The 27542-nt window shown below is 43.2% G+C and overlaps 1 protein-coding gene across 5 annotated transcripts in view; it reads left to right on the forward strand.

Moving 5' to 3' along the window:
• The first annotated feature begins 260 nt into the window (after positions 1 to 260).
• The window catches only part of TRIM2 (tripartite motif containing 2), a 132949-nt gene continuing 105667 nt past the window's right edge, over positions 261 to 27542 (forward strand). For 2 of the 5 annotated variants that reach the window (XM_030816245.1, XM_003257850.4), the window contains exon 1: positions 261 to 407. In XM_030816245.1, coding sequence (XP_030672105.1) covers positions 378 to 407 — 30 coding nt within the window. In that variant the 5' untranslated portion in view covers positions 261 to 377. Of the gene's footprint in view, positions 408 to 18676; positions 19649 to 27542 lie in introns of those variants that run through there. The other 3 variants (XM_030816249.1, XM_030816250.1, XM_030816246.1) reach the window with 2 other exon arrangements.

The following is a 27542-nucleotide window of genomic DNA, read 5'->3' on the forward strand; positions in this document are numbered from 1 at the left end:
GTGCAGTCTACAAACACTTTCCTGAAATTGGTCTTCTGTGGGCAGTGATTTAAACTTTTCAACTTGGACGCTTTTCCTGCTGGGGGCTGTAAAGATGAGAACTCGGCCCTTACTCTTCAGTGTTTCTCACTCCCGTCTCCCCTACTTCGGAATGAAACACAATATCTTAAGCAAACAGAGCCCAAAGAGGCTGATCATTGGCTCTCATTGTCCCCTGATACTGCAGCCCCGCCCCTTTGGCTTGTGCTGACTAGCTGTTTATATTTTAGTAAGGGCCACCCTTTAACTCGGCAGCTTGATGACTATAATGGGCCCAATTGTCTGCAGGCTGCGGGGAGCTGAGTCCCCAGATTGGAGGAGGCTGGCTCTGGTCTTTGATGCACAGGAGTGGCCGTTATGGAACGCAGGTAAGGACGCTTTTCAATGTGTGATAATTCTTTTTCTGGGCCAGCTGGTTAATCCGGGGCTAGGAGAAACAAGTTGTGATTGAGTTGCTACTTTTTCCTGGTTTTAATTTTTTGCCAGCTGAAGATGGAAGGAAAAGACTGGGATTTGCTGACAAAGCTCACAGTGAGCTCTGTTAATCCAGGCAGGAAGGGAGTAAGGAAGCAAAAAATCGCAGGAGAGACACAGCTGGATTTGACACCAAAGCAACATGAATGTTCCAGTGATGTTGTGAGACTCAAATGCTGTTTTATTTCCTAACATAGCTAGTCACAGTAAGGAGCTTAGCTGTGCCTCTCTGGGGTTTCTGTAAGCCAGCTGCTAGCCGATGTAACTCAGTCGACCCCGTTTGAAAGGACCTAATATCTGCTAGTATTTTCAAAGGACAAACTGTAGTAGTCTTGCATGTTATAAATAGGCCTATTCAGAAATGTGGGAACAGTTTAGAGCAGGCAGGAGACTGTAAAGTTTTACTGCCCCATAAAAGTGCTCAAAGGGTACTATGTCCCTCTGCCGTGGGGCTGTGGAATGAAGGAATAGCCCCAGGTGAATAGAGCGTTTGTCCTTGACTACCCAGGTGAGAAGTCAGCAGAGCCTGGGGACGCCATGTGAGTCAGCGGTGAAGCCTGACGTGGGCTCAGCCAGCCACACCTCGGGGTGCTTGCTGGTTTCCAGGGTGTGAATGGGTGAGGGTGGAAAACCACTCAGGCACCGGTCTTTGGTGCCTGCTTTATCTTCTTGGCTGGCCCATTCGGTGCTCAGCGAGGCACCTGTCGTAGCTCACGGGGTGCGCAAACGTCAAGGAAAGGGTTGTGCTGTCATTATGACCTGCAAGGTGGGGAGGGGGCTACAACATCTCGAGTCCTGGGAATTGCTTTAGAAAGTCCTCCTCCTCCTCCTCCTCCTCCTCCTCCTCCTCCTCCTCCTCCTCCTCCTCCTCCTCCTCCTGCTGAACAAAGAATCACCTACGGCAGCTTTGATCAAATAAGTTTCTGGTGAGCCCCGTGGTGTGGAGTCAGTGAACTTGTAGTTTGTGTTTGTTATCGACAGGAGCCTGATAAAATGAAAAAGTGAGATTTAATTTTTAGATAAAGCTAAAGGTGAACCATGGGACTTAAATACATTTAACGCTTTGAAAGTCTCCCCACCTCTCCAAATTCCCACAACTTGTATCTATTATCTAGGTACACCTTGTTTAAAGCCACCATGCTGTTTGTGGATCCTGGAGGTATTAAGTCAGAATACAAAGGGTATTTTTCAAATGAATTTGACCCCAAGCAACATGAATGCCTGAACCCATTGTATGAAAACAGGTGGTCTCTGAGTGAGGCCAAGATCTCCCAGAGGGGTCCTAGAGCCCTGGAGAGGGATGAGTCGCCCCACGAGGAGGTCCTGACAAAAAACGGAACTTCTGACTCTGCCAGTGAACTTTTGACTCTCCCAGTGAACTTTTGACTCTCCCAGGTGGGGTGGAGGCGCCAAAGGGAAAGGACAGGTGTGCATCATTCGCCCTCCAAGCCCACCGCAGGCCTCACAAATCCCGTTTGGTCAGGTCAATAGATTCTCACCTTCCCACCTAACTTAGGTGTCCCACAGTTTAACTCAATTCTGACACTAACTGCAGTATGTGCAGGCCCTGAGATTTAAGGGCTCAGTCCTACCAGGCTGCCTCGACCTCAGAGGCCAGTTGCAGGCTGAAGGTTGTCACTTGTGCTTCTGACCAGCTGGCTGTCCATGAGAAGTTCTCACGATCCTTCCTCAGGTAGATTACAAGCTGTATAACTTTGTCTAACTTTGTGCCGTAAGTCAGAGATTGACTTCTTGGGGTCACTCTTTTGTTAGCATAGCTCACGGAACTCAGGGAGACACTTAATTCCATTTACCCGTTTATTATAAAGGGTATTACAAAGGATACAGATGAATGACTACATACAGCCAGGTGAAGAGATGGCTAGGGAGGGTCTTGGAGCTTTCATGCCCTCTCCGGGCGCCACTCTCCCAGCGTCTCCATGTGTTCAGCTATCCAGAAGCCCTCCAGACCCGCTCCTTCGGGTTTTTATGGAGGCCTCATTACAAAGGCATGATTGATCAAACCATTGGCCATCGGTGACTGAGTCAACCTCCTGCCCCTCTTTGCTCCCTGGAAACAGGGTCAGGGGGTGTGTATGGGTGGAGTAGGGAGAAAGGGGCTGAAAGTTCCAACTCTCTAATCACTTGCTTGGTTCCCCTGGCAACCAGCCCCCTCCAGAGGCAATCCGGGAGCCCTCAGTCGTTAATGATCTCATTAGCATACAGAAAGGCTCTTTATCACTTTGTACATTCCAAGGGTTTTTCTTTCTCTTTCTTTTTAAAATTTGAGACAGGGTCTTGCTCTGTCACCCAGGCTGGAGTGCAGTGGCACAATCAGGGCTCACTGCAGCCTCGACCCCTTGGGCTCAACTGACCCTCCCGATCCTCCCGCCTCAGCCTCCCAAAGTGCTGGGATTACAGGTGCATGCTCCCATGCCCAGCCAATTGCAAGGATTTTAAGACTATGTGCCAGGAGGCAGAGACAAAACCAAATATATATTTCTTATTATAAATCACGGTATCACACCTTCCTCATGATTCACACTTCAGGTCACTTACTCACTGTGTAACTCTGTGCAAGTTCCCTAACCGCTCTGTGCCCCAGTTCCCTTATCTGTAAAATTCGCTAAATCCCAGGAAGGGCCAGCCACACTGGTAGGCGTATGCGGTGCGGTGGCCGATGGGGGACGGACGACACACAGAGGCAGAAGCCAAAGAACACGGGTTTAAAAACAAGGGGTTAAGAGCAAGAGCTTTGATTCAGACAAACCTGGAGTCGAGCCTCACTTTCGTTGTTTTACTTGTATGTTATTGGGCAAATTACCGAATCTCCCTAAGTCTGTATTCCTTCAGCCAAATAATGGGGATGACAATCTATTTCACTGGATGATTGTGAGGTTTAAATGTGGTCATGCATCAAAGTTCCTTATACAGCACTCAGTGCATAGCAAATATTCAGTGAATATTAATTATTTTATTATGACTGCTACCAGCATGTAACGACAGTCCTAAATACCGTCTAAGTTTACCAAATGTCTCTCTGATTTACTGGTGACATTGGAGAAAGGAAATGCTAAGATAATGCAGTGCAGTGGAAAGAAGGGCGGGCTGGACATCAGCGTTCTGGTCTCCATCCGGGACTGGCCAGCAGGTGGCTCTGGAAAAGGGAGTCCCTCACGGTTTTCTATCTGTCCTGAGGTGTGATCTTCAAAGTCCATTCTAGCTTCTATCTGAGACTTTAGATCTGACGGAAATCTCCCCGGAGGAACTCACGAGCCGTAAGTTAAACGTGGTTTGAAATCACCCTTAAGCTCCTTGCTGATCATGCTTATCCATGTTGAAGGCTCATCCAGGAATAATAGATGGGTCTTGTGTGTGGTTTGAAAAGTTCACTTCTGGCCAGGTGCAGTGGTACACACCTGTAATGCCAGCACTTTGGGAGGCCAAGGTGGAAGGATCGCTTGAGGCCAGAAGTTCAAGACCAGCCTGGGCAACATAGTGAGACTTTGTCTCTAAAAAATAAAAATAAAAAATTAGCCGGGCATGGTGGTACACACCTGTGGTCTCAGCTACTCAGGAGGCTGAGGCGGTAGGACCACTTGAGTCTGGGAGGTAGAAGCTGCAGTGAGCTATGATTGTGCCAGTGCACTCCAACCTGGGTAAGACCTTGTCTCAAAAGGAAAGTACACTTTTATTTTCACAGGAGGTAATGATACATTCAAGTTGGTTACTTTACACAAGAAGAAATTTGTGTAATTTCTTACACAAAGAAATTACACAATTTTAGATAAATTTATCTTTATCCAAAATTATAATAAATAATTTTATTATTTAATAAATAAATCTAAAACTCATTTATGTAAAATTTGTGTTTATCTAAAATTTTCATAGTAAATTGTATGGAAAATATAATATGCCATAGATGTGTCAAGACCAGAACATAGGTCAAACAGAGCTGAACTCGAGTCCCAGGTCGGCTGGTTGACTGCTAGTGACCTTGGGCAAGTCACTCACCCTCTCCAGTTCTTGTTTTCCTCACCTGAAAATGGGAACCATATTGTCTGCCTTATCAGGCTATGATAAGAATGGAAAGCTAGAACATGTAGACTGCCCTCCATAGTGCTTGGCATGGGGTCGTTCCTTTTCCCTCCCAGATGGAACACCGTATCCATCCCGATGGAAGTTTCTAGATGCTGATCCAGAGGATTCCAAGCAGAGAACATTTACAATTTCCATACATTACAAAAGTGTGAGCCTGCAAGGCAAGGTCTGGAGCTGGGAGCACATCTGGAGCAGTGGGTGGGTACTGAGAACCATATCCACACACACAAAGAAATGTGTTCGTTTAGAAGATTCAGCATCAATTCCTTCTTCCTAAGATTTGACAAGACTGGAGTCATTTCTTCACCAGGCCCATTTTATGAAAAACCCTGGGAAAAGTGAGGCGCAGCAGCCAAAGATCTAACACAATGGAATCAGAAAAAATGGTAGACAGGCCCCTGAAGGCATGTAAGGAGCAGGGAGCCTGGTGACCTTGGTGTACCCAAAGCCTCCCTAACTAGAGTAATGGAACACCAATGTGGTTTACATTCATAATCCCTTGCATTTGAGAATTTTTATATCTACTTAAGTTTTCAAACAAGGGACACTCCCACCACCTCCCACACTTATTAGCATGCTGTTTTATCACTCCAATGTGTTCAAGGGACCCACCCCCATAAAAGATGAAAGATGAATCAGAAAACTCAACTGGAATTGCACTCCCTAGAGTGGCCCTGGGAGTTATTTAGATATGCATAGTCTCACCTCAAGGCACCTGCTGGGAACAAGATCCCTTATCACACCTCCAGTCCTGCTCAGCTTTTTAAGGGAGCATTTCCTGATATATAGGTCTTTAACTACCAGGTGTATTTGCCCACTGTCCACCTGTGCCTTCAAGTACGGTACTTAACAAGTTGGAAATGAGGGAATGGTACACTTCACATTTTGCAACTGTTATGCAAATAGAACTTCAATGAAATTCCTCAAACTATTGACTCTAGAAACCACAGGAGACAAAGGGTCAGTGTCTGACTTCACAAACGTTACCAACTTGAAAAATGAGATCTTTTCCTTTGTGTGTGGGAGGAATACATTTAAATCTGTAGTACCCTCAAAGCCTCACTCTAAACCTGGTCTGGCACTCTTCCATGTGTGTTCTTTGATATGGTAAGTAGCTAAGTATATCCCACCAGAGACCTTCCAAGGATGGGTTTTTTTCCTCCATATGACTTCTCTCACTCTTTGCAGGAGAATAAAACAGAGTTTCAACTGAACTTTGAAGCTGTAACCTGACCTCAGAATCATGCACCATAAAGAGCATTTGTGCTTTTCAAGATACTTTCAAATCCATATAGTTTTCCAAGATACTCCTAGTTGCCACATTGGGTGATTTAATTTTTTTTATTTATTTTTATTTTTATTTTTTGAGATGGAGTCTCACTGTCGCCCAGGCTGGAGAGCAGTGGCGAGATCTCGGCTCACTGCAACTTCCACCTCCCAGGTTCAAGCGAGTCTTCTGCGTCAGCCTCCTGAGTAGCTGGGATTACAGGCACCCACCACCACGCTTGGCTAATTTTTGTATTTTTAGTAGAGACAGGGTTGTGCCACGTTGGCCAGGCCGGTCTCAAACTCCTGACCTCAGGTGATCTGCCTGCCTTGACCTTCCAAAGTAATGGTATTTCAGGCATAAGCCACTGTGCCTGGCCTGGGTAACTTAATTTTAAATGTAGGGACATCAAGCAAAATGTTGCTGAGGAGTCTCTTTCACAGCAAAAGTCCTGTGAAATCTGCAACGCCATCTTTTTCCATGGGTCCCCAAATGTTTTACAGGCAACTGGGCAATAATTGCATTTCCAGGAATGCCAAATGGAGCCAAATCATTTTAATAGCTCACTGACATGCAGGTTATTCCACTGGGGACCAAAAGGAAAGAATTAGAGCTCTCAAAATATTTGATTCTTGATTTGTGCTCTTCACTGGATGATTCTATTTTCTTGAGAGCATTTTTAATGAAACAGCAGCAATCAGTGATTTCTTAGAAATGTGGCCCCTTTAAATACACCTTCAGTGAGGCTAGCTCTTGTGTTTCCTGGACACTCTGTGTGTTCTGGACATACTGGAGGCACAGCATAAATATTAATTAATGCTGGCCATTACAAAAAGAAAATGAAAAGACCCCTATAAGGCAGCAGTGACCCTAGAAGCCCCAGAAGTCGTGTTGGAACTGTGACAAGGAAAGATAGTGACAAGATCTGAAAAAAGCAGCTCTTTTCCCAAACTCAACACATGCAGTAAACCCAGACATGCAGGGCACCATTGTCTGAGCTGTCACTGGAGGGCTGGGAGAAGACAGGGGATGGGGCAATGGCAGCCTGCCCACTCCTCCTCATCACTGTACAGGGGCATTCAGGAAACACAGGCTTCCAATATGAGGCTGCCTTTTTTTCTCACAAGTCATGCTCACCAGGAATCCATAGCAGTCATCTGCACACCGACCTGGTGGTGTCTCAAGCTTCCAGGTGTGGTTTTGGGGGCAGGGTCCTTGGGGAAGGGGGAGCTGCTGCCAGTGAGGTAACCTGAGGTCAGCTCTGGACAGGGCTGGGTGGAAGAAGAGTGTAGTGACTGCTGATCCCTGTCCTTTCTAGGAATTGGGGTTACTGGGTCAGAGAAACATCTCAATACCTTCCAGGCTTCCAAGGCTGGTTGTAAACCTGCTCCTTGATAAGAGAAACCACATCCAACCTTTAGGAGCAAGGTGGGGCAACATGGGAGCAGATCCTTGTTCATTTGTTCATTTGTTTTTGCTTGCCTGCTTGCTTTTTTCTTTTTCTTTTTTTTTTTTCTTTTTTTGAGACAGGGTTGCACACTGTTGCCCAGGCTGGAGTGCAGTGGTGCAATCATGGCTCACTGCAGCCTTCACCTCCCAGACAGGTGATTCTCCCACCTTAGCCTCCCAAATACCTGGGACTACAGGCATGCACCACCATTCCTGGCTAATTATTTTTTATTTTTTATTTTTTTTGTAGATATGGGATTTTACCACATTGCCTGGGCTAGTCTCTGAACTCCTGGGCCCAAATAATCTGCCCACCTGGGCCTCCCAAAGTGCTGGATTACAGGCATGAACCACCACACCCAGCCTACAAATTCTTATATGACAATTTGAATCTCTGCTTGGATTTGTTTTATCCTCTCTTGTGCTTGTAACTCAAACTTTAATACTTGAAAAGCTTCATCAAAATTTAAATATACTTTTCTAAATCTGTGAGAAGGCTGTCTCCCAAGATGGTTTGTTATTGCACATCTTTTCCCCCGGCAGATGGAAATATCCCTTCTCTATTCTCTTTCCCTTAGTCTTTCAAAAACTCAGAGTGAGGAGGAAGTGCCTGCTTCTAGCTTCTGGCGGTAGGCTACACTTCCCAGCCTGTCCGAATGGCCTCTCTGCAGGCTTCAACCCTTTATGAGAAATAAAGCTGTCCTTTAGCAAAGTCATCAAGCTAAGTGTCTGTCAACAGATGATGATTAAAGTGTGGTACATATACACCATGGAATACTACTCAGCCATACAAAGAATGAAATCATGCCTTTGGCAGCAGCAGGGATGAACCTGGAGGCCATTATCCTAAGTGAAATGAGTCAGAAACAGAAAGTCAAAAACTGCATGTTCTCAGTTATAAGTGGGAGGTACACAGTGGGTATATGTAGACATAGTGGAATAACAGGCATTGGAGGCTCCAAAAGGTGGGAAGATGGAAGGGGATAAAGGATGAAATATTGCCTATTGGGTATAATGTACATTACTCAGATGATGAGTACACTAAAAGCCCAGACTTCACCATTACACAATATTTCCATGTAAGAAAATTGCATTTGTGGTGGTGTATGCTGTGGTCCCAGCTATTCAGGAGGCTGAGGAGAGAGAATTGCTTGAGCCTGAGAGTTCGAGGCAGTGAGCTGTGATCACACCACTGCATTCCAGCCTGGGCAACCAAGCGAGACTCTGTCTCTAGGAAAAAAAGAAAAAGAAAGAAAGAAAAAGAAAAGAGGTGGATGCAGACTGGAGATTTAGGAAAGCCTTTTCAGCTCCTTTCTCTTGCCAAGTCTTGTTTGTGGCTTTGGTGGGTGGTTTTGTTTGGGGGCCTGTCTTCTTTATTCCCTTTTCTTTTTTCTCTTAATCAAAGCAGTCTGTTCTGATACTGCCAGTGAAACAACTCTTTCCAGTTCCTTCTCATGGTGGTTGTGCACGTAGCCTCCAGGCCTGGACTTGCATCAGTCATTTTGTCTATTCATACAAAGGGAAATTTAGGCTTTGTTCAGTTCATCTCCTACCAGGGTATGTACTTTCACAGCCACTGCCTGGGAAGCTTTGTGTGCATGAGATATCACCGGTCTGCCAGGCTACCAACTTAACTGTAAGTGGAGAGACTAACTGATGAAGCAATGACTGTGTGCCAGGAACTGTTCTAAGTGCTTTATGTGTATGAGCCAGTCAGCCCGCTATTATTGTTCTTCTCCATTTTCAGGTGAGGAAACTGAGGCTCAGATTGTTGAGAAAATTGTCCCAAGCCACACAGCTGGTCAGGGGCAGGCCAGCATTCAGGTTCCAGAGCCTGTGTTTTTAACCATTATGTGACGCCTCCAGGGTACATTATATTCTTTTGTATGAATGTGCAAAAATATGTCTTCATGCTTCTATTTGTGTTCATTTAACTTGTTTCAATTTTTTTCTATCATAAATAATACAGCAATGAATGTTTTTGCAATAATAGCTTATAATAATAGTTAACATTTGTTGAATTGCTAACAATGTGATGGGCTCTGTTTCAAGTTCTTTATGCATCTTAATTAATTTAATCTTTGTAGCAATCCCACTATTATTTTTTATTTATTTATTATTTTTTTTGAGACAGAGTCTCGCTCTGTCACCCAGGCTGGAGTGCAGTGGCACGATTTTGTCTCACTGCAACCTCTGCCTCCTGAGTTCAGCAATTCTCCTGCCTCAGCCTCCCAAGTAGCTGGGATTACAGGTGCATGCCACCGTGCCTGGCTGATTTTTGTATTTTTAGTAGAGACGGGTTTCACCATGTTAGCCAGGCTGGTCTCGAACTCCTGACCTCAGGTGATCCACCGCCTGGGCCTCCCAAAGTGCTGGGATTACAGGTGTGAACCACCGTGCCCGGCGAATCCTACTATTATTACTATTTAACTAATTTAATCTTTGTAACAAACCTACTATTATTACCATTTAACAGAAGAGGGAAATGAGGCACAGGACAGTTGGCTACATATTTTGTTCCAGATTGCACAATTAGAAAGTGGCAGCTTAGCACCATAAGACATGGTGAGGAAAAAAGAAAAAAAAAAGTGGATGGTGGATGGGCTGGCATTGAAACCCAGAGCTGGTACTCTTATGATAGTGTCTAGACAATATCTGCGACCACACCTCTGATAGTGCCTCAAGAAAGATTTTTAAAGTGAAATTACTAGAGCATAAGATATAAACATTTAAAAGATTTTTGATACATCTTACAAAAGTGCTTTTCAATAACACCGGTTGATCATGCTCATTTGCATTTCCACGAGCACTGTGTAATTAATCTAGGACTCTAAAAGTTAGATAAGCCACTGATAAATGGGGATGCCCCTCTAAGTCCCTGGGCAGTAAAACCTGACCAGCATAGGCTCCCATAACCTGCATAATGTTGAGGAGAGCTTGGATTTAAGAGATTAAGAGGGTCAAACTCTTTTCTGTCCATTTTAAAATATAAGTTTTATTTAAGAGGAACTATCTAATGCGCTGAAGACAGTAACAGGTATCTGTAAAATTGCTTTTTGTAACTCAGAATCTTGGAACAAAAGAAACAATAAAGAAAATTTGGAACCAGAACTGTTTACCCTAAGGAAAACTTTGGTCCAAAGCAGCCTCTCAGCATTCCACATCATTTTCATCATTATGAATAACAACAACAGCAACTAAGGTTTATATTGCACTTTTGACCGAACACATGTCTCTCTCATATTTGTTAGACCAAGCCAGTGTTTCTTGTACTTTCCTGAAGATAAGAAATACCAAGAGGTGTTGTTAGCTAGATCATCATAAATAATCAGGCTTCCCCTAGGTAAGTTCTGATTTAGGAGGTCTGGGTTGGAGCCTTAAATCTGTGTTTTGACAAGCATACTAGGTGATTTTTATTTTCTGAGAATTTTGGAAACTACTAGAAAACACAATAAAATAGCTGTAATAAGTTCTTTTTTCAATGTTAAGCTATTAACATTAGAATGCTTGCTTTTAATTGGAATCAGGTGTTACAGAGAAAATCTACAACGATCAGTCATTGCAACGGAAGTAACAATTATATACTAGCCTCGCTTAGCATTCTTCACCCACACTGGTTACCTAAATGTACATTTCTTGATTCTCTTTTTTTTTTTTTTTTTTTTTTTTTTTTTTTTTTTTTTTTTTTTGAGACGGAGTCTCGCTCTGTCGCCCAGGCTGGAGTGCAGTGGCACGATCTTGGCTCACTGCAAGCTCCGCCTCCCGAGTTCACGCCATTCTCCTGCCTCAGCCTCCGGAGTAGCTGGGACCACAGGCGCCCGCCACCGCGCCCGGCTAATTTTTTGTATTTTTTTAGTAGAGACGGGGTTTCACTGTGGTCTCGATCTCCTGACCTCGTGATCCACCCGCCTCGGCCTCCCAAAGTGCTGGGATTACAGGCGTGAGCCACTGCGCCCGGCCCATTTCTTGATTCTCTTGAATGTCCACTATACAGGCAGATGCAACTTGCAAATCACACTAACTCAAACGTACACTTCAGTGCCTCACTAGAACCCCTAATTGGCATCTTTTTCCTAAGTCAGTATACCTGGCATATGCCTGGCTAAAGTGCCACTTTCTCTTGTTTAGACCCTGAAGCTGATGTAGACTGGGAACTGATTACTGAGATCTAGACATAGCTCCTCCTCTCCTCCACATAGGCCCACCCACCAAGAATCCCTACATTGGAAACCCTTGGGGTTCAAGGATCATGAGTCTGGGACATGGCCGCTGGGATCACTGTTCAGAGCTGAAAATGCATTTCCCCATGGAAACATTGATGTTGATGTGGTGCCATTTTGCTAGAGTCCAAGTACATTTTCTGGTTTTTGTGGGCTGATCTGGGCACTTGCTGCCATTTATAATATTTCTATAAAAAAATATATCAGGCTCAAAACTACATTAGGGAGGGGTGCATCTGGAATGTTGGAAATATCCCAGTTCTTGTTCTGGATGGTGTTTTTACCCTGTTATGATCCCTTTGTGATATTTCATTGAGCTGTTGCCTTAGGATTTGTGCACTTCTCTGTTTTTAAATTATATTTATTAAAAATTTCAACGTATGAGGGTTTGCAAGAAAAAAGGTTTCTTAAAACCCTTCCATGTGGAATATAGCCTTTTGGAAATTAAAAACAGCATTGAAATCTATGATTAATATAAAGAATAAGAAAATAAATCAATTTTCATATTTTTTTCAGACTTTGGATGGAAGATTTCAAAAGAAACCCTTTCATGGTTCCTTTTATTTGTTTTTTCATCTGTAATTTGAGAATTAAACAGACATACAGTCACAATAGTCCCAAGCAATACGGTTCAAAAAACTTTTTTGCCTGTTTTTATTTTTTGTTGTTGTTGTTTTATGCAAGTGAGGTTTTTAGCTGGAAACTTCAAAAGCCTGACACATATTAAAAATAAGCAGATTTATGATGAGTGGGATTTTTGGCAAGCAATTGAGAAAAATCACCAAGACTCCAAAGAGAGCTGTTCTCTTTCTGTCTTGGCTGTTTCGTGTGCTCTTTCTTAATATTTGATTTGAAGCAGTGTATGGTTCTGTAATGTGACCTGAAGCCTCTATTGAGTAAGCCTCCCTGGAGACTAAGAAACATCTTTCTATGCTAATGGATTAGTCAAAGAAGATCAATGTATCATCATTTCAAGAAAATATTACAAGAAAGTATGCTCTTACTCTAATGGAAGCCAGTAGCAATTTCCTTGTCAATTTCCCAGCTATTTTTAAATATTATTTTAGTACTTACTTTCCTGTGCTGACTCTATGTTCAATCTAAAATTAATTGTTTGTCCCAGTTCACTTTCTTAGTCCCTAGACTCCAGTTGCAACTTTCATGATATTCTGTTCCTCTCCTGCAGAGGGTTTAAAGGGCTGCAGAGTAAGAGGGCAACTTGTACATTCTTTTGACAAGACAAAAGGAGGCATGTTTCTCAATTCTTCCCTTAGTTTCTATCCCCAGAAGTTCTCAAGATGAATGTCCAAGTCCAATTTGTGCTACTATAACAAAATGCCTGAGGCTGGCGAATTTATAGACAATAGAAATTTATTTTCAGTTCTGGAGGCTGGAAAGTTCAAGATCAAGGCATCGGGAGGTTTGGTGTCTGCTGAGGGCTGCTCTCTGATTCCAAGGTGGTGCCGTGAGCGTCTTTACATTGCGAAGGGGATGGAAGGACAAAAGGGCTTGCTAGTTCCCTCAAGTCCTTTTGTAAAGGCATTAATCCATTCGTGAAAGGGGAGCCCTCATGATCTAAACACTTCCTAAAGGCACCAATCTCTTAATACTATCACACTGGCAGTTAAGTTTCAACATATGAAGTTGGGGGCACACATTCAGGCCATAGCAATGAGATTCTGTGAGTTCTTTGATTTAGATGAACTTTGTTTAGATGAACTTTTATTTCTCCCCAACATCTTACCATAAGCACAGTCAATACAACTGAAAATTAAGCTTTGCTTTTTCCTTTCAAAGTGGCTCTTTTTTTCTGCTCATGTTTCTGTTAAATGACATGATTTTATTTTTTAATTTGTAAAATGTTTTGGGGTTTCTGCTAATTGAATTATGGGACCCTAGACATAAAGAAGACATAAACTCCCCAAGGAGTATACAGGGTAATAAGGAAATGAGGTGCATGTAGAGATAACCCAAGTACCCAGGAGGCTGGAAGTGCTGTCACTGAAATACAAAGTATATGGGATTCAGAGGAAGAGGTCATTCTCATCCATGGGTACCAGTTGAACTTCATCAGAAACGGGCAAGATTTGGACAGGGGAAGATGAAGGAAAGGCCACCCCAGACTCAGCAGGAACAGACACTTCAAAGGCAAGAAAGTGCAGGTCAGTTGAAACCGAGGGAGTCAGTGCAAGAATTGCTGTGAAGTTTAATTTTACAGCATAGGAGGAAGTTAAGTTCTAAAACCAGCACTTGAAAAAGAGAGTCATGGTGACTCAGTGATGCTTGACAATCTGAACATACTGCCTCTCAGTAATTCTCACACCACCAAGATGTCCTTCCAGTGTTGCAACAAATCATGATTTCTTTGATTGATCACCAGATGAAGCAGTTGGCTGTGTTTAGAGGCTATGTTGGAGAGCAGGGAGAGACAGAGAATAAGAATAAGAATGTTTTTTTGTTTGGTTTTTTTTTTTTTTTTTTTTTTTTGAGATGGAGTCTCGCTCTGTCGCCCAGGCTGGGGTGCAGTGGCACAATCTCGGCTCACTGCAAGCTCCGCCTCCCGGGTTCACGCCATTCTCCTGCCTCAGCCTCTCCGAGTAGCTGGGACTACAGGCGCCCGCCACCAAGCCCGGCTAATTTTTTGTATTTTTTAGTAGAGACAGGGTCTCACAGTGGTCTCGATCTCCTGAACTTGTGATCCGCCCGCCTCAGCCTCCGAAAGTGCCGGGATTACAAGCGTGAGCCACCGCGCCCGGCCAAGAATGTATTTTTAAAAAGTAAATCACACTTACCATGGCAGTATGCTCACACAGTCATAGCCACAGGGGAACCAAGATTGAGAAAATTTCAGATTTTCTCTAAGTTCTCCAAAGAAAAATGTACAAAGATCATGAATAGGCAATTTAAAGGAAATAGTAATGGTTAATGATCATATGTAAAATGTTCAACATCACCAATGATCCCATAAATCTAAATTTCAGAAGGAAGTTATTATTTTCTTCCTATCATTCACAAATATTTAAAAATAACACTGCTGGTGAATATGTGTATCTTAATTTCATGCATTGCTAATGAGAATGTAAATTGGTACAACCTTTGTAGAAAGCAGTTGTGCACAAGAAAAAATAGAGACTATAAATGGTAATGTAATTTATTCACTTATTCATTTGCAAATATTTATTAAGCATATTGTATGTCTGGCAATGGATTTATCTGTAGGCAGTGGATCTGTAAATGATTTCTGTTTTATGTCTTGCTGTGTCACCCAGGCTGGAGTGCAGTGGTGCAATCACAGCTCACTGCAGCCTTTTGCTCCTGGGCTCAAGCAATCTACCCACCTCAGCCTCCTGAGTAGCAGGGACTACAGGCATGCACCACCACACTCAGCTAATTATTTTATTCTTTTTGTAGAGACAGGGTCTCTCTACGTTGCCCAGGGTGGCCTCCAATTCTTGAGCTCAAGTGATCCTCCCACCTTGGTATCCCAAAGTGCTGGGATTCAGGTGTGAGCCACTATGCCTGACCTATTTTATTCTTTATACTTTTATGGATTTTCCAAATTTTCTAGAATATTTAATTGCCTTTTATCAAAAATACGCATTTTAATAAATCCTTTCCATCTTTTAGGGCCCAAGTCAAGTCTACAAGTCTACCCTTTCCATATAGTATTTCCTGGACTTTAGGAAGTGCTCTCTCATTTTTCTGTGACCCTTCCAAATGAGTCTTTTCATATATGGTCTTGAGTTGTAGCCACTTGTATGTATGACTTTCTTCCCAACTAGTAAGGGAGTTACTGAAGAGTAAGGATTGTGGTGTAGAAATCCTAAATTTTTAGGCAAAAGACTGGTTCTCCTTCCCTACCTTCTCCATGAAGCCTTTTCTACTACTCAAAGGAAAAAAAAAAAAAGGTGATTTCTTCTTCCCTGAATTCTCAAAACGGTTTTTTATGCCTCTATTATGGAGAGTAAAATACCCTGCTTTGCTTTGGATTACAGATGATTGTCCTTGTCCTGACCCCTCATTCTGCTTTGGATTATAGTTAATTGTGTTTATCTTAACCATAGCACCCATTAGTCATCCAACTCCTTACTATAGGAAACGAATCTCTTATCTCTGTGTGCCCAGGGTAGTGTTTTACATAAGGTGTGTGCTCAGTAAACATTGGTTGATCTTATGACAGAATGAAACTGGCTCTTTCCAACTATTTCAAACAGGTGCATTTCAGTTAGTCTGGAATCCAAAGTTTCAGAGTGCCATGCAAGAAGCAGACCCAACTGTTGAGGAGTGGCAGTCATAAAGCCTGATCCGCCAGAAAAAAATCTACCAGGAAATGAATTCACCTTAGACTTCTGATGCCCCAAATAATGCTATTTAGTGCCTTTATGGGTCCTGAGAACTTTATCTGTGAAGCCCTACCTTTTTTCACCATCTCACAAACTTCTAAAAATTGTTTCCCAAAAGAATTCCACCCTTTCATTCATAAATTAAACACCACAGATTTGCCCTGAAACCCAGTTTCAGGCCCTCATCTTCCACTGTGGCCGTTGAGAGAAAAGTTTAAAATCAAGGACTGCATAAGTATTTTAGAATTTTAAAAATGGGCCTAGAATGTTATCTTACACCTGTAACTCAACACTTTAGGAGGCCAAGGTGGGCAGATCACTTGAGCTCAGGAGTTCGAGACCAGCCTGGGAAACAAAGTAAGACCGTGTCTCCCTGAAAAATACAAAAATTAGCCAGGTGAGGTGGCATATGCCTCTGGTCCCAGCTACTCGGCAGGCTGAGGTGGGAAGATGGCTTAAGCTTGGGAAGCAGAGGTTGCAGTGAGCCGAGGTTGTGCCACTGCACCCTAGCTTCAGTGACAGAGCCAGACCCTGTCTCAAAAAAATAAAAATAAATAAAGTGAGTAAAATAAAATAAAATGAAGGAAATAGAGCACAAGATTCATTTCCATTTAATACATAATTATTGTATTCCAGGATTTTGCAAAGCCTTGTCCTGGGCACTAAGGATGATCCAAAGATTAAACAGGACGTTGATCTCCTAAGATCCCATGTGGCTATGGCAATGTAATTGAGGAAAGGGAGGAACAGTGTAAAAGGAGTCAAGAGACAGGGAGGTCATTGCCCTTGACTGCAGGGTTCTGGGCCAGAATTGGGTTAGAAGCGGGAAATAAATAGGAAGGCCACTGGTAACTGCTCATAATTGTGTTGGTGGTGACTGCTGATGCTTTGAGTCTGTGCCCAGTAAATATAAGATGTAGGTGGGATTCAGATAGAATGAGAAAAGCTTTAGGAAAAAATAAAAATCAAAGTTCTAAGGCAATATTGCACAGAAGATATGATGAGAGACAGGTTGTTATAGAAAAGGATGGCATTTAACAGAACACAGTGCATCTGTGAGTGTTCTCAGCTTCTGACAACAGACTAACTCTAGTTAGTTTGAAAGTAAAAGGAATTTATTAAAGACCTTTATTATGACACCATCAAGAAAATCAAAGGATAGCCCATAGAATAAGAACAAATATTTTCAAAGCACTTATCTGATAAGGAACTCACATCCAGAATGTGAGAATTCAACAATAAAAGACAAGTTTAAAAGGACAATTTAAAATGGGCAAATAGTGTTGGTTATACAACAATGTAAATGTACTGTTCACAGTATATACACATATATACATTTTGATATAACAAAATAGTAAATTTTGTTATATATATTTAACCCCAATTTTAAAGATAAATTTTTTTAAATGGGCAAAATTTCAATAGGCATTTCTACAAGGAAGATACCCAAATGGTCAACAAGCACATGAAAAGATACTTAACATTATTTGTCATTAGGGAAATGCAAAGCAAAACCACAGTGAAATACACTTCACACCCACCAAGAAATTGAAACCCTCATACATTACTTGTGGTAGTGTAAAATAGTGTAACTGCTTTGGAAAACAGTCTGGCAGTTCCTCAAAATGTTAAACGTAGAGTTAGTGTATGACCCAGCAATTTCACTCCTAGGTAAATACCCAAGAGAAATGAAAATATATGTCCACTCAAAAACTTGCATTCAAATGTTCATAGCAGCATTATTTATACTAGCCACAAGTGGAAACAATCCAAATATCTATCAAATGTTGAACAGATAAGCAAAATGTGGTGTATTTATATAATATAACATTCTTTGGCAATAAAAAGTCATGAAGTACTGACACACGCTACGTGGATACCTGAGTAAACTGAAAAAATTTTGCTGAGTGAAAGAAGCCAGACACAAAAGCCCACACATATTATATGATTTCATTTATATGAAATGTCCGAGTGTGGTGGTGTGCCTATAATCCCAATTACTCGGGAGGCTGAGGTGTGAAGATCGCTTGAGCCCAGGAAGTCAAGGCTGCAGTGAGCCATGTTTGTGCCACTGCACTCCAGTCTGGGCAACAGAGCAAGACCCTGTCTCAAAACAAACAAAAAAAACAAACAAATGCAGCCTCCTCTGGGAGGCCTTTCTTTGTTTCCTGCTTCTATGTTCCTATAACCCTCTGGGCATACATTTCTATCATTTTATAGTGTTTTGAAACTGTAAGTCGTCCCTCTCCACCTTCCCCCCGCCCCCCAAAGAAGATAAGGCCCTTGAAAGTAGACTCATGCTTTTTCCAGCTTTCTGTTCTCAGCCTTGTGACTGATGAAGGAAGGGAGGAAGGAAAGGAAGGGAGGAAGGTGAGGAAGGAGGGAGAGAGGGAGGGAGCGAGGGAGGAAGGAAGGGAGGGAGGGAGGGGGAGAGGGAGAAAAGAAGGAAGGAAAGAGAGAGGAAGGAAAGAAAGGGAGGGAGGGAGGAAGGAAGGGAGGGAGAGGAAGGAAGGAAGAAAAGAAGGAAGGAAAGAGAAAGGCAGAAGGAAAGAGGGAGGGAGGGAGGAAAGAAGGAAGGAGGGAGGGAGCGAGGGAGGAAGGGAGGGAGAGAGGAAGGAAGGAAAAGAAGGAAGGAAAGAGCGAGGAAGGAAGGAAGGAAAGAGCAAGGGAGGGAGGGAGGGAGAGAGGAAAGAAGGAGGAAGGGAGAAAAGGAAGGAAAGAGCGAGGAAGGAAGGAAAGAGCGAGAGAGGAAGGAAGGAGGGAAGGGAGGGAGGGAGGAAGGAAGGAAGGAAGGAAAAAGAGAAGGAAGGGTCCCTACTTCAACTTCTTTTACGGAGTAAAAAAGACCTATAGAGACAGTCATGGCTCATCATTTTCAGGACTGATTGTATCATACTTGACTCATTTGTTAGAATTCACTTGAAGGAAACGCAGAGATTTTTTTCTTCGCTCACATTCAGGAGCTGTGCTTGCTTATAATGAACTGTCATGATGGAGGCTGGCCCATTTCAGCTCTGAGCCCCGTCAAGCTAAACTCACTTCCCCTGAAAGGACAGTGTTTGCGTTTGTGTTTACGGGACTGGGGAGGAGGATGCGTTTTCAGGAGCCCTGAAAACCGAGCCAACCCCCTTTTCCTGCCCCCCCGTGCTGCGATTGGCCCATCCTGGAGGCTGGCTATAGGAGCCTTTAGTCATCGCACAGGGAAATCTTTCTGGAACCGGGCACCAACTTGCGTGTTTGTTTTCATGCTCTTTGTGCGGGGATTAGCTGTCGTGCCGGGCCTGAAAATGCTGCGAGCGCTGGGCGACATCTAATCCAGGATTTGCCTCTGCCTCGCGGTTGATGGAAAACAGATGTCTCACTGCTCTGGGCCTGAGCACAGAATGAAAATGACCGACCAGAGAGCCATTTGGAGCCGACGACAGCCGGTGAAGGCCCTTCAGAGTCCAGCCAGGAGGCCGACTTTCCTCCTCTGGTCTGTTTTTACTACTTGAGCCGCTCGCTCCGAAAACGGCCTTGGATAAAGCAGTTTCACCTTCAGATCGCCTGGGGCTGCAGAAGCGCCGCTGCGGGGGAGGAAAGAGGAGGCGGAGAGGAGCGGGTGCGAAGTCCTGGGTCGCCCGCCCGCCGCCTGATGTCGTGAGCGAGGGTACCTCGGCCCTGGCTGGGGGCGCAGCGAGGCCCAGGCCCGAGGGGTGAGGCCCAGTCCCCTCCCGAGCGCGCACTGTTCCTGCGAAGCGAGTCTCCGTCTCGCAGTAAGTCGTGGCTCCGGCTGTGCCCTGGGAACCCTCCCGCCCGGGCAAGGGCCGGTGGCCCGAGCGTGCGGGAAGCCTGCCCAGAGTCCATTTCCGGACGGGCGCTGCGGGGCTGGCAGCCGGCCTGGAGCGGGTGCAGTGGGTCGGCGCGGCGCGGAGCTGTCAGCAACAGGGCCGCTGAGCTGCAGAACCCGGACGCGGCGCGGCTCCCAGGCCCTGCCCGTGGAGCTCTCCCGGGAGTCGCGGACCTCTGCCGTCCTCACTCCCTCGCGTCATGCAACATAGCTTTCAAAGTCATTTTGCACTGAGAAAAAAAGATACTGAGCAAGCTGAAAGCAGGACTGTAGTAATTTTGAAAAGATTGGCTTCCTCTTTTTCTTTAAAAACATGTTTGGTCATTTTCCTAAAACTACTTTCCTTCCTTTAGCCTCCTCTTTCATCCTCTGCCCCAGCTCGTACTACAGTTCGGGCTTATTAGAGCGGGGAGATGGTGACTTTTGAGAGTTTGCAGGGCTCTTTCTGGTTGGTGCATGTATTCTGAAAATACTTGCCCGGCGTTCAAAGCTGCATGCCGCTGACAAAGTAGATAAAAGGCTGGGAGTGTGGAGGACGGTTCGTCTCAAAAATGCCTGTCAGATCCAAAGCATTCGGTGAACCCCAAATTCGTTCCGACCTGTAATCCAACCCCATGGAGCAACTGATATCTTCCACCAGGCCCCTTCGCTTTCCTGGGAAATCACCACCTTTAATTTATGAAACAGAGACAGCTTTAGATTCAAAGACTTTTAAATAGTTAATTTTAGAGCACTTAGAATTCCAGCCATCCAAAGATTAGGCTAGCCCCTTAGGGTGTGAGGGCTTGTTCTTGTGGCAGTATGCACATCTATGCCTTTTTTCATCGTTTTCTTCTAAAAATGGAGATTAAATTTTACATCAATATTTTTAAAATGTGGTTAAGGGTTGTTGCCTGACAACTTGTAATGAGGGTTCCTTTCCCAGGGGGTGGGAGGAGGTATTGTGCTGGGTCCACTGCTTCCCAGCTCCGCGTGACCTTTCCTCTCAAATTTCCACTTGATTTCATCTTTGGCAGAACTGGTACCTGCCCTTCAGCTCCAAGAAACAAAAGAGCAGGGGTGAGTCCGAAGGCTTTGACCACCTCACCCTTAACTAGAGATAGAAAGTATTTGATTAAATTCTTTATGATACACATTGCATTTCCTTCCCTTTCCAACTTCGGTTTATATAACAATGAAGGATCAATTAAAATAAACTCCACCTCCCTTCTCCGTTAGGGTAAATATGGATTCCCTTAGGGTTGAGTTGGGCAGGGCCATCTACACTAATGAAATGTCTTCTAGGTGAGGTAATCTGGCCTGTTCTGGGCTAGGTATAGAACACCACATCCCATTTGCCCTCATTAACTCATTCTTTTCCTAGCAGCCTCCCTTTTCTTTCCACCCTTTTCTATATAATCCCATTTAGCTACCACCATAACTCTACTTTGGATCATGGAATCTAGGATGCCATGACTGACAAGGTTTGTTTAGATGACTGTCCCTTATCAGTATTCCCTGAGAACATTTTTCCAGTTCCTGCCTTTATTTTCCTGGAAGATTCTATGTCGATTAAATCCTCCACTAGAAATTCCATTGTATCTGTCAAAAATAAGCATCACATCCACATCTTGAATATTTTTCTTGCATCATCATTTTAATGCTGACTTGCATGGCTTCCTGATTTCTACTTCAAATTTAAATACAAATGGAAGGAAGTTGTTATAAGACACTAAATATAAATGGGTTAGATAGTCTCAGTGAGAATTAACATCTTATGCTCTGACCTTTTCTTTGGTCTGTCCTTGGGTTGAATTCTATCCTTTCAATTTCTGACCATTGGCTACTCTAGAAAGAGGTTGGATAGTTACTTTGTGTGTCAGGAATGATCTGTTTACTTGGCCTTTTCTGAGCAGCAGTTACTCACCACCTCTCCTAGTGCTGATTGGTAAGAATTTGGCCTATTCAACGATGATAACCCAACTGGGTAATATAGCAAGGCCCTAGGAAGCTTTGAAAATGACATCTTGAAGCCCTGAAATCCTGGTGCAATAACATTATCAGAACTTTCTCCTTCTTTCATGACTCCATGAAAAATGACACTGCTTGGTTTATATCAAATATGTCTTAGATTATAAATTCCCAAAGACAGCTTTAGCTTGATTTGTACAGGTACTAAAAGTTTATGCTGGCAGGTCAGCACCTGGCAAATGCTTTTGATGTTGCTACTAATGATGAAGACAGGAACAATGATGGTTTCCCTTTTTTGTTTCTTGAGAAAAGACTTCCTGCTTACAATGTCTGTTCGAGAGGTTATTCTGTGAATGTTATCTTAAAAGGCTTGAGGCAAAGGCTGGCATAATACCATACTTAGTCCCAACATTATTTCTTATACTTTTACATTTTGGACCTTCAGGCTGACCTGTTAGTTGGCATGTCTGAAAAATTCCATCTATGAGTTTAATTTATTATTTTCTCTGGAAGAAAATGACAGGTCTTTTGAAATGGGTAGTTGGTTCAAGAGTTAAAAGAATTGGCAAGTGCAACCTTTGAGATAAATAGGTAGAGAGGAAATTAAGGGGAGTGAATTTCATAACCTTGAGCCACTATTTACTAGATACTCAGCTTTTATGTCTGGTTAGAGAGTTTAGTGGAAATTCAATCTCAGAAACTGAGCTTTTGTTGGCAAATATTTTGTATTACTAATATAGTTATTTCCTATGTAACACTATATTATTTTTGCATATTCTGCCTTTGGTTGTTTTTGGTTTTACTTTTTTAATTTTTTTAGAGACTCTGTCACCCAAACTTCAGTGCAGTGGCACAATCATGGTTCACTGCATCCTCCAACTCCTGGGCTCAAGCTATTCTCCCACCTCAGCCTCCCGAGTAGCTGGGAGTACAGGCATGTGCCACCACACCCGACTAATTTTTAAATTTTTTGTAGAGGCAGTGGCTCACTATGTTGCCCAAGCTGGCCTTGAGCTCCTGGCCTCAAGCGATCCTCCTGCTTTGGCCTCCCAAAGTGCTGGAATTATAGGCTCAAGCCACTGTGCCTGGCCTATGTCCTGCCTTTGAATCTCATCTTAATCCTTGAACAGAAATATCCTCTCCCTAGAATTTTCAATATTTTCCTTTTTCATAATATACTATATATGTAGATGAAATTTGTCTATGCAGAAGGGCTGGCCCAAGAGACTAAAATGTGTTCTTGAGTCAAAAAAATACCATATATGTCAGCATCTTTATTAATTTAAGACTGTTTAGAAATGCTCAAATAGAAGCTGTGGATACAGGTTTTGGTTCTGTCTTAACTGCAGTAAAACGAACTAACCTAAGACATGCTGACTTCTGGAACAAGGGCAATTTGTAGAAATATGCTGCAGGCAGTTGGAGTTCTGAGAGATGAATACCCTTTTAAATTGACATGTCCTGAGTGTGTTTTTCAGGTTTCAGAATGTCTGCTGTTTGAGGGATGCCTTTTTTAGTTTAATGTAGTCATTGGTCCAACCTAAAATATTAAGAGAGGCACAGAGTTGCTGACCTACTTATCTCCCATTAGGATGAGGACTAGCATTTTAGGACTCTCATTGCTGACCTTCGGGGATGATGACTTTGAGGACCAGGAAGCAAACAAAATGGAAAGTCTCTCAGATTAAGACTCCTGAAAAGAGAGATCTGATATAAGACCAAAACTTGGAAAGATTAGAACAAGTTTCCTTTTAGAATCTTCTGCCCAATCAGGTAGAAGAAAGGAAAGATAATTTTCAAGCCCATGCCCCAGTCTGTTAGCCAACAAGGATTTATTGAACAAATACTATGTTCTGAGCCCCCTGCTTATGATCTGGAAAGTACAATAGCCTAAAAGGCAAAGAACAAGTCTTGAAAGAATTTTCAAGTCCTGGTGGTACCTTTAGGCATTAGTGAGCATCCTTCTCCCTCCTGTTCTCTGAGCTCCTCAAGTATTTCTTCAGTGAGGAAATCAGCTCTGGCTGTGGTAGAACCCTCTGCAGTGGTTCAGCTGCAAACACTTACTGAGAGAATCAAGTTGGCCCCAACCTAAAATTTGTTTCCTTTGGCAGTGAAAGGTGTGTCGGTAAAAGGCTCTTTCAACATGACCTGGGTGAAGTGGCATTTGCTACTTAACCCCAAGACTCTTGTTCAGTGCATGGTTCTATTCCTAAAATGTCCTCTCCTCAGCTACCAGGCAATTCAACAGCAGCCCTGGGTAGCGCCAAAATAACCCATCATAGAAACACTGCTTGAGGGTGAATAGTAGATAGGCTTGAGCTTTGCCTTAATTAAGAGGATGAGATCGGGTCTCTTTAATCGCCAAAATAGCCTCTCAGACTAAACAAAGACAGAACTGTCTCTTTTGCTGACTACATGCAATTTATTTAAATTAGTGTTGCACATTCAACAATGGTGTGGAAGCTATATTTGAAAACCACCAAATTGAATGAGTTTTCTAGGTCTTTGGTTAGGGATAAAAAGGACATTAGCCACACTGAGTGGGATTTGCATCTCGTTAGCTTGCCTGTATGTCCTCGGCTATTGGACACAATGGAGGGTGCACGTCTCTCTTTTCAGCCGGGTAGTCTGCTTTAGTTGTGATTCTCCTGGGAATTAAAATTGTGAACTAGAGGCATAGGTGGGGGAAGGGGAAGGGCTGGAACTTGTCTGACCACACCCTCCCCCGCTTTTTGTAGTTCAAGATTATAATAGTTTGCCTTAGCAGCAGCAAAAGCTATCTCAGTGTTTAGTACTCTCCTCGGTATTGGCTGTGAACAATCTCCTTGCAGATATCGGGCAGCTGGCTCTCCTTATTGTTCAGCATATGTCCAGGGTTCCCTCCAATGCACTGGATTCTGCTTATGGAAGGCAAAATAATTACCATGATAGTCCAAGAAAAAGATTATGAAAGTGAACCTCTTATGCAAGGTAAACATTTTGGATATCCCCTTATTTAGCATGACCAATGAGATGTCACCCACAGAAAGTGGATAAAAGGGTACCCAAATGGGCTGAAGGCCACAGGATCAGCTACTCTCTATCCATAAACACCCTTGTCAACTGTGTGGATGCTTCATCTGACACCCTGTCCTTCCTCTCCTTCCAAGTATGAATCCATCCTTGTCACTCCATTTCCTTCACCACCCAAATCCTGGCCATATACTTAGTACTTCCTGAGACCTCTAGAACAGAAATACCCGTGGGTCCTCAGCCACTTTACCCCATGTGTGGGTCTGATGGCTAAGATGAGCTGTCCTGAATAGCTTTAAAAGTAACTCCAGGGAGAAAAACTAAATGTGTCTCACTAAAAGATGACACTTAATCTATACAGTTTCATAGAGGGTATTCTGGATGTTCAGATCTGGGTTGCTGCAGAAAACAAATGGCAATAACTGGGTATCTTTAGCTTCTCAATCTTAGCCAATAACAAAGCCAGCAATCAAAACTCAATTCAACAGTTACAGAATATGGTCTCCAGATTCCTGCCACCATTAAACAGAATTCTTTCTTACAAAGCTGCTTTCCATTTTATAAAAACAATGCTTTGTCCATCTGTTGTGGCACACACTCTGTACAGCAAATGAGCCTTCAGTGATAGATGCTCTCTTTTGCCCCAGGTCACGTGGCAGTCACAGTCATGTACAATCAAGTGACCATTTATTTAGAGGAAGGATGAGCAGAAGCTAACTGCAGTTTTTTTGCTGTTTTTCCCTATTTTCTGCCTTCAAGTAGCAATTAACCTTTGAGTATCCTTCATCCTTTTCCCCCCACAAATGATGTCTCAATCTAGTAACCTCACGTATAAAGCCACCGATGACTGAAGTCTAAAATCCACTCAGAGACCACAAACCACTCACTAAAACAACATGAAAAGATCTGGGAGCCTGGAAAGGGAAGAGGTGAGAGTGAGGGTATGTGGGGACCTGTGCAAAGTGCTGCTTTTTCTTGTGACATTTACTCTAAAGTCTCTGCTTAAGCTACAGACCCTGGAGAAGAAAGTATATTTTACTCATTTTTAACACAATTTCATTAAAGGACAAAGAAATTCGATTTCTTAGGGATTTCCTCTATAAGTATTTTTCTTGTAGTCCACATATATTGTTTCACTTAAACAAATATTCTGAATTTTTTTTGTTTCGTTTTGTCTTGTTTTGTTTTGTTTGAGATGGAGTCTCACTCTGTCACCCAGGCTGGAGTGCAGTGGTGCGATCTCTGCTCACTGCAACCTCCACCTCCCGGGTTTAAGCCATTCTCCTGTCTCAGCCTCCCAAGTAACTGGGACTACAGGTCCCACGCCTGGTTAATTTTTGTATTTTTTAGTAGAGACGGGGTTTTGCCATGTTGTCCAGGCTCGTCTCAAACTCCTGACCTCAGGTGATCCACCTGCCTCGGCCTCCCAAACTGCTGGGATTACAGGCGTGAGCCATTGCACCCGGCCAGATTCTGAATTTTTAAAGAGTATCTATTAGAAATCAAATTCATTTTTCTTTTTAAAAAGCCTTTAGACTTCAAGAAGGGGAAATAATTATTAAGCATTTGCTTGGAACAGTTGAAGTAGTTTCTGTAATAGAAGGAAGACAGATTTGCCAGGGTATGAAATTCCGAATCCCATCTGCATGGAAGCTGGTTTTCATTTGTAATGCGGTACAAAATATTCTTGGCATCTTTGGGGCTTATTGCACACAGTATGCTCCATGCTAAAACTAAATTTCGATAGAACTAAATAAATTTCTTTCCTTAGATATTTTTTTCTAAGCATTTTCTCTCCTTCAAGTCCCTTGGATAAATGCATTCACCAAGTACTGCGGGTCTTTCTACCTCTGCGAGGAGTTTAGTCTTCAATCTTCCTTATTCAGCCAGTTCATTCAGCTACTATCTGTTGATGGGGGCCGAGGGGGACAGGAGTTCACAGGCTAACCTGAGAGAAGAAGGCGAGGCACACACACCTCCTGCCTGTGTCCTAGATCTGTCTTTCAGTCTCTAGGGGCCTAGGCCCTGGCTTTCTGAATTTTACACATGATGACTGCTATGGTACTTACAGTCTCAATATGTTTGCCATCCACACTATTTTTTTTTTTTAAGAGACAAGGTCTTGCTCTGCTGCCCAGGCTGGAGTGCAGTGGCATGATCATGGCTCACTGCAGCCTTTGCCTCTCGGGCTCAAGCAATCCTCCCATCTCAGCCTCCCAAGTAGCTGGAACTGCAGGTGCATGCCACCATGACTGGCTACTTTTTGTATTTTTTTTGCAGGACAGGGTTTTGACATGTTGTCCAGGCTGGTCTCCAACTCCTGGGCTCAAGCGATCTGCCTGCCTTCACCTCCCCAAAGTGCTGGCATTACAGGCATGAGCCACTGCACCCAGCCCAAGTTCAGTCTTAAAACCAGTAGAATTCAGTTACAAAAACAAAAAACACACCAAACAAACACTTGTCTTAGGCATAATATATTACCTTGTTGATTTATTTTACCACAGCTGGAAATATGGGGACTGTCAGTTTCTTCTGAGAACCTGGGATACTGCATGCCTTAAGGCAGATTGAGGTGACATATGCTATCTGTCTTTCATTTATGAAGATAACCCTGTTGACCCACCAGGATATGTTTTGTAGTTTTCTCCATCCATCCTACCAATTTTTATTAGTTATGAAATTTATTGGCCCCTGTGGCACAAATCTAGAAGAACCAGCTCACTTGGTTCAAGCCTATAATTTCATCAGCATAGCAGGTAACTAGCTGAGCTCACTTGGAACTGAGATCATAATAATGATTTAACCTCTCATTTGAGCAAGGCTTTACTGTTTAAAAATCACTTTCATGTAAATAATTC

Source organism: Nomascus leucogenys, chromosome 7b (assembly GCF_006542625.1).
Source record: "Nomascus leucogenys isolate Asia chromosome 7b, Asia_NLE_v1, whole genome shotgun sequence".
NCBI classification, from domain to species: domain Eukaryota; kingdom Metazoa; phylum Chordata; class Mammalia; order Primates; family Hylobatidae; genus Nomascus; species Nomascus leucogenys.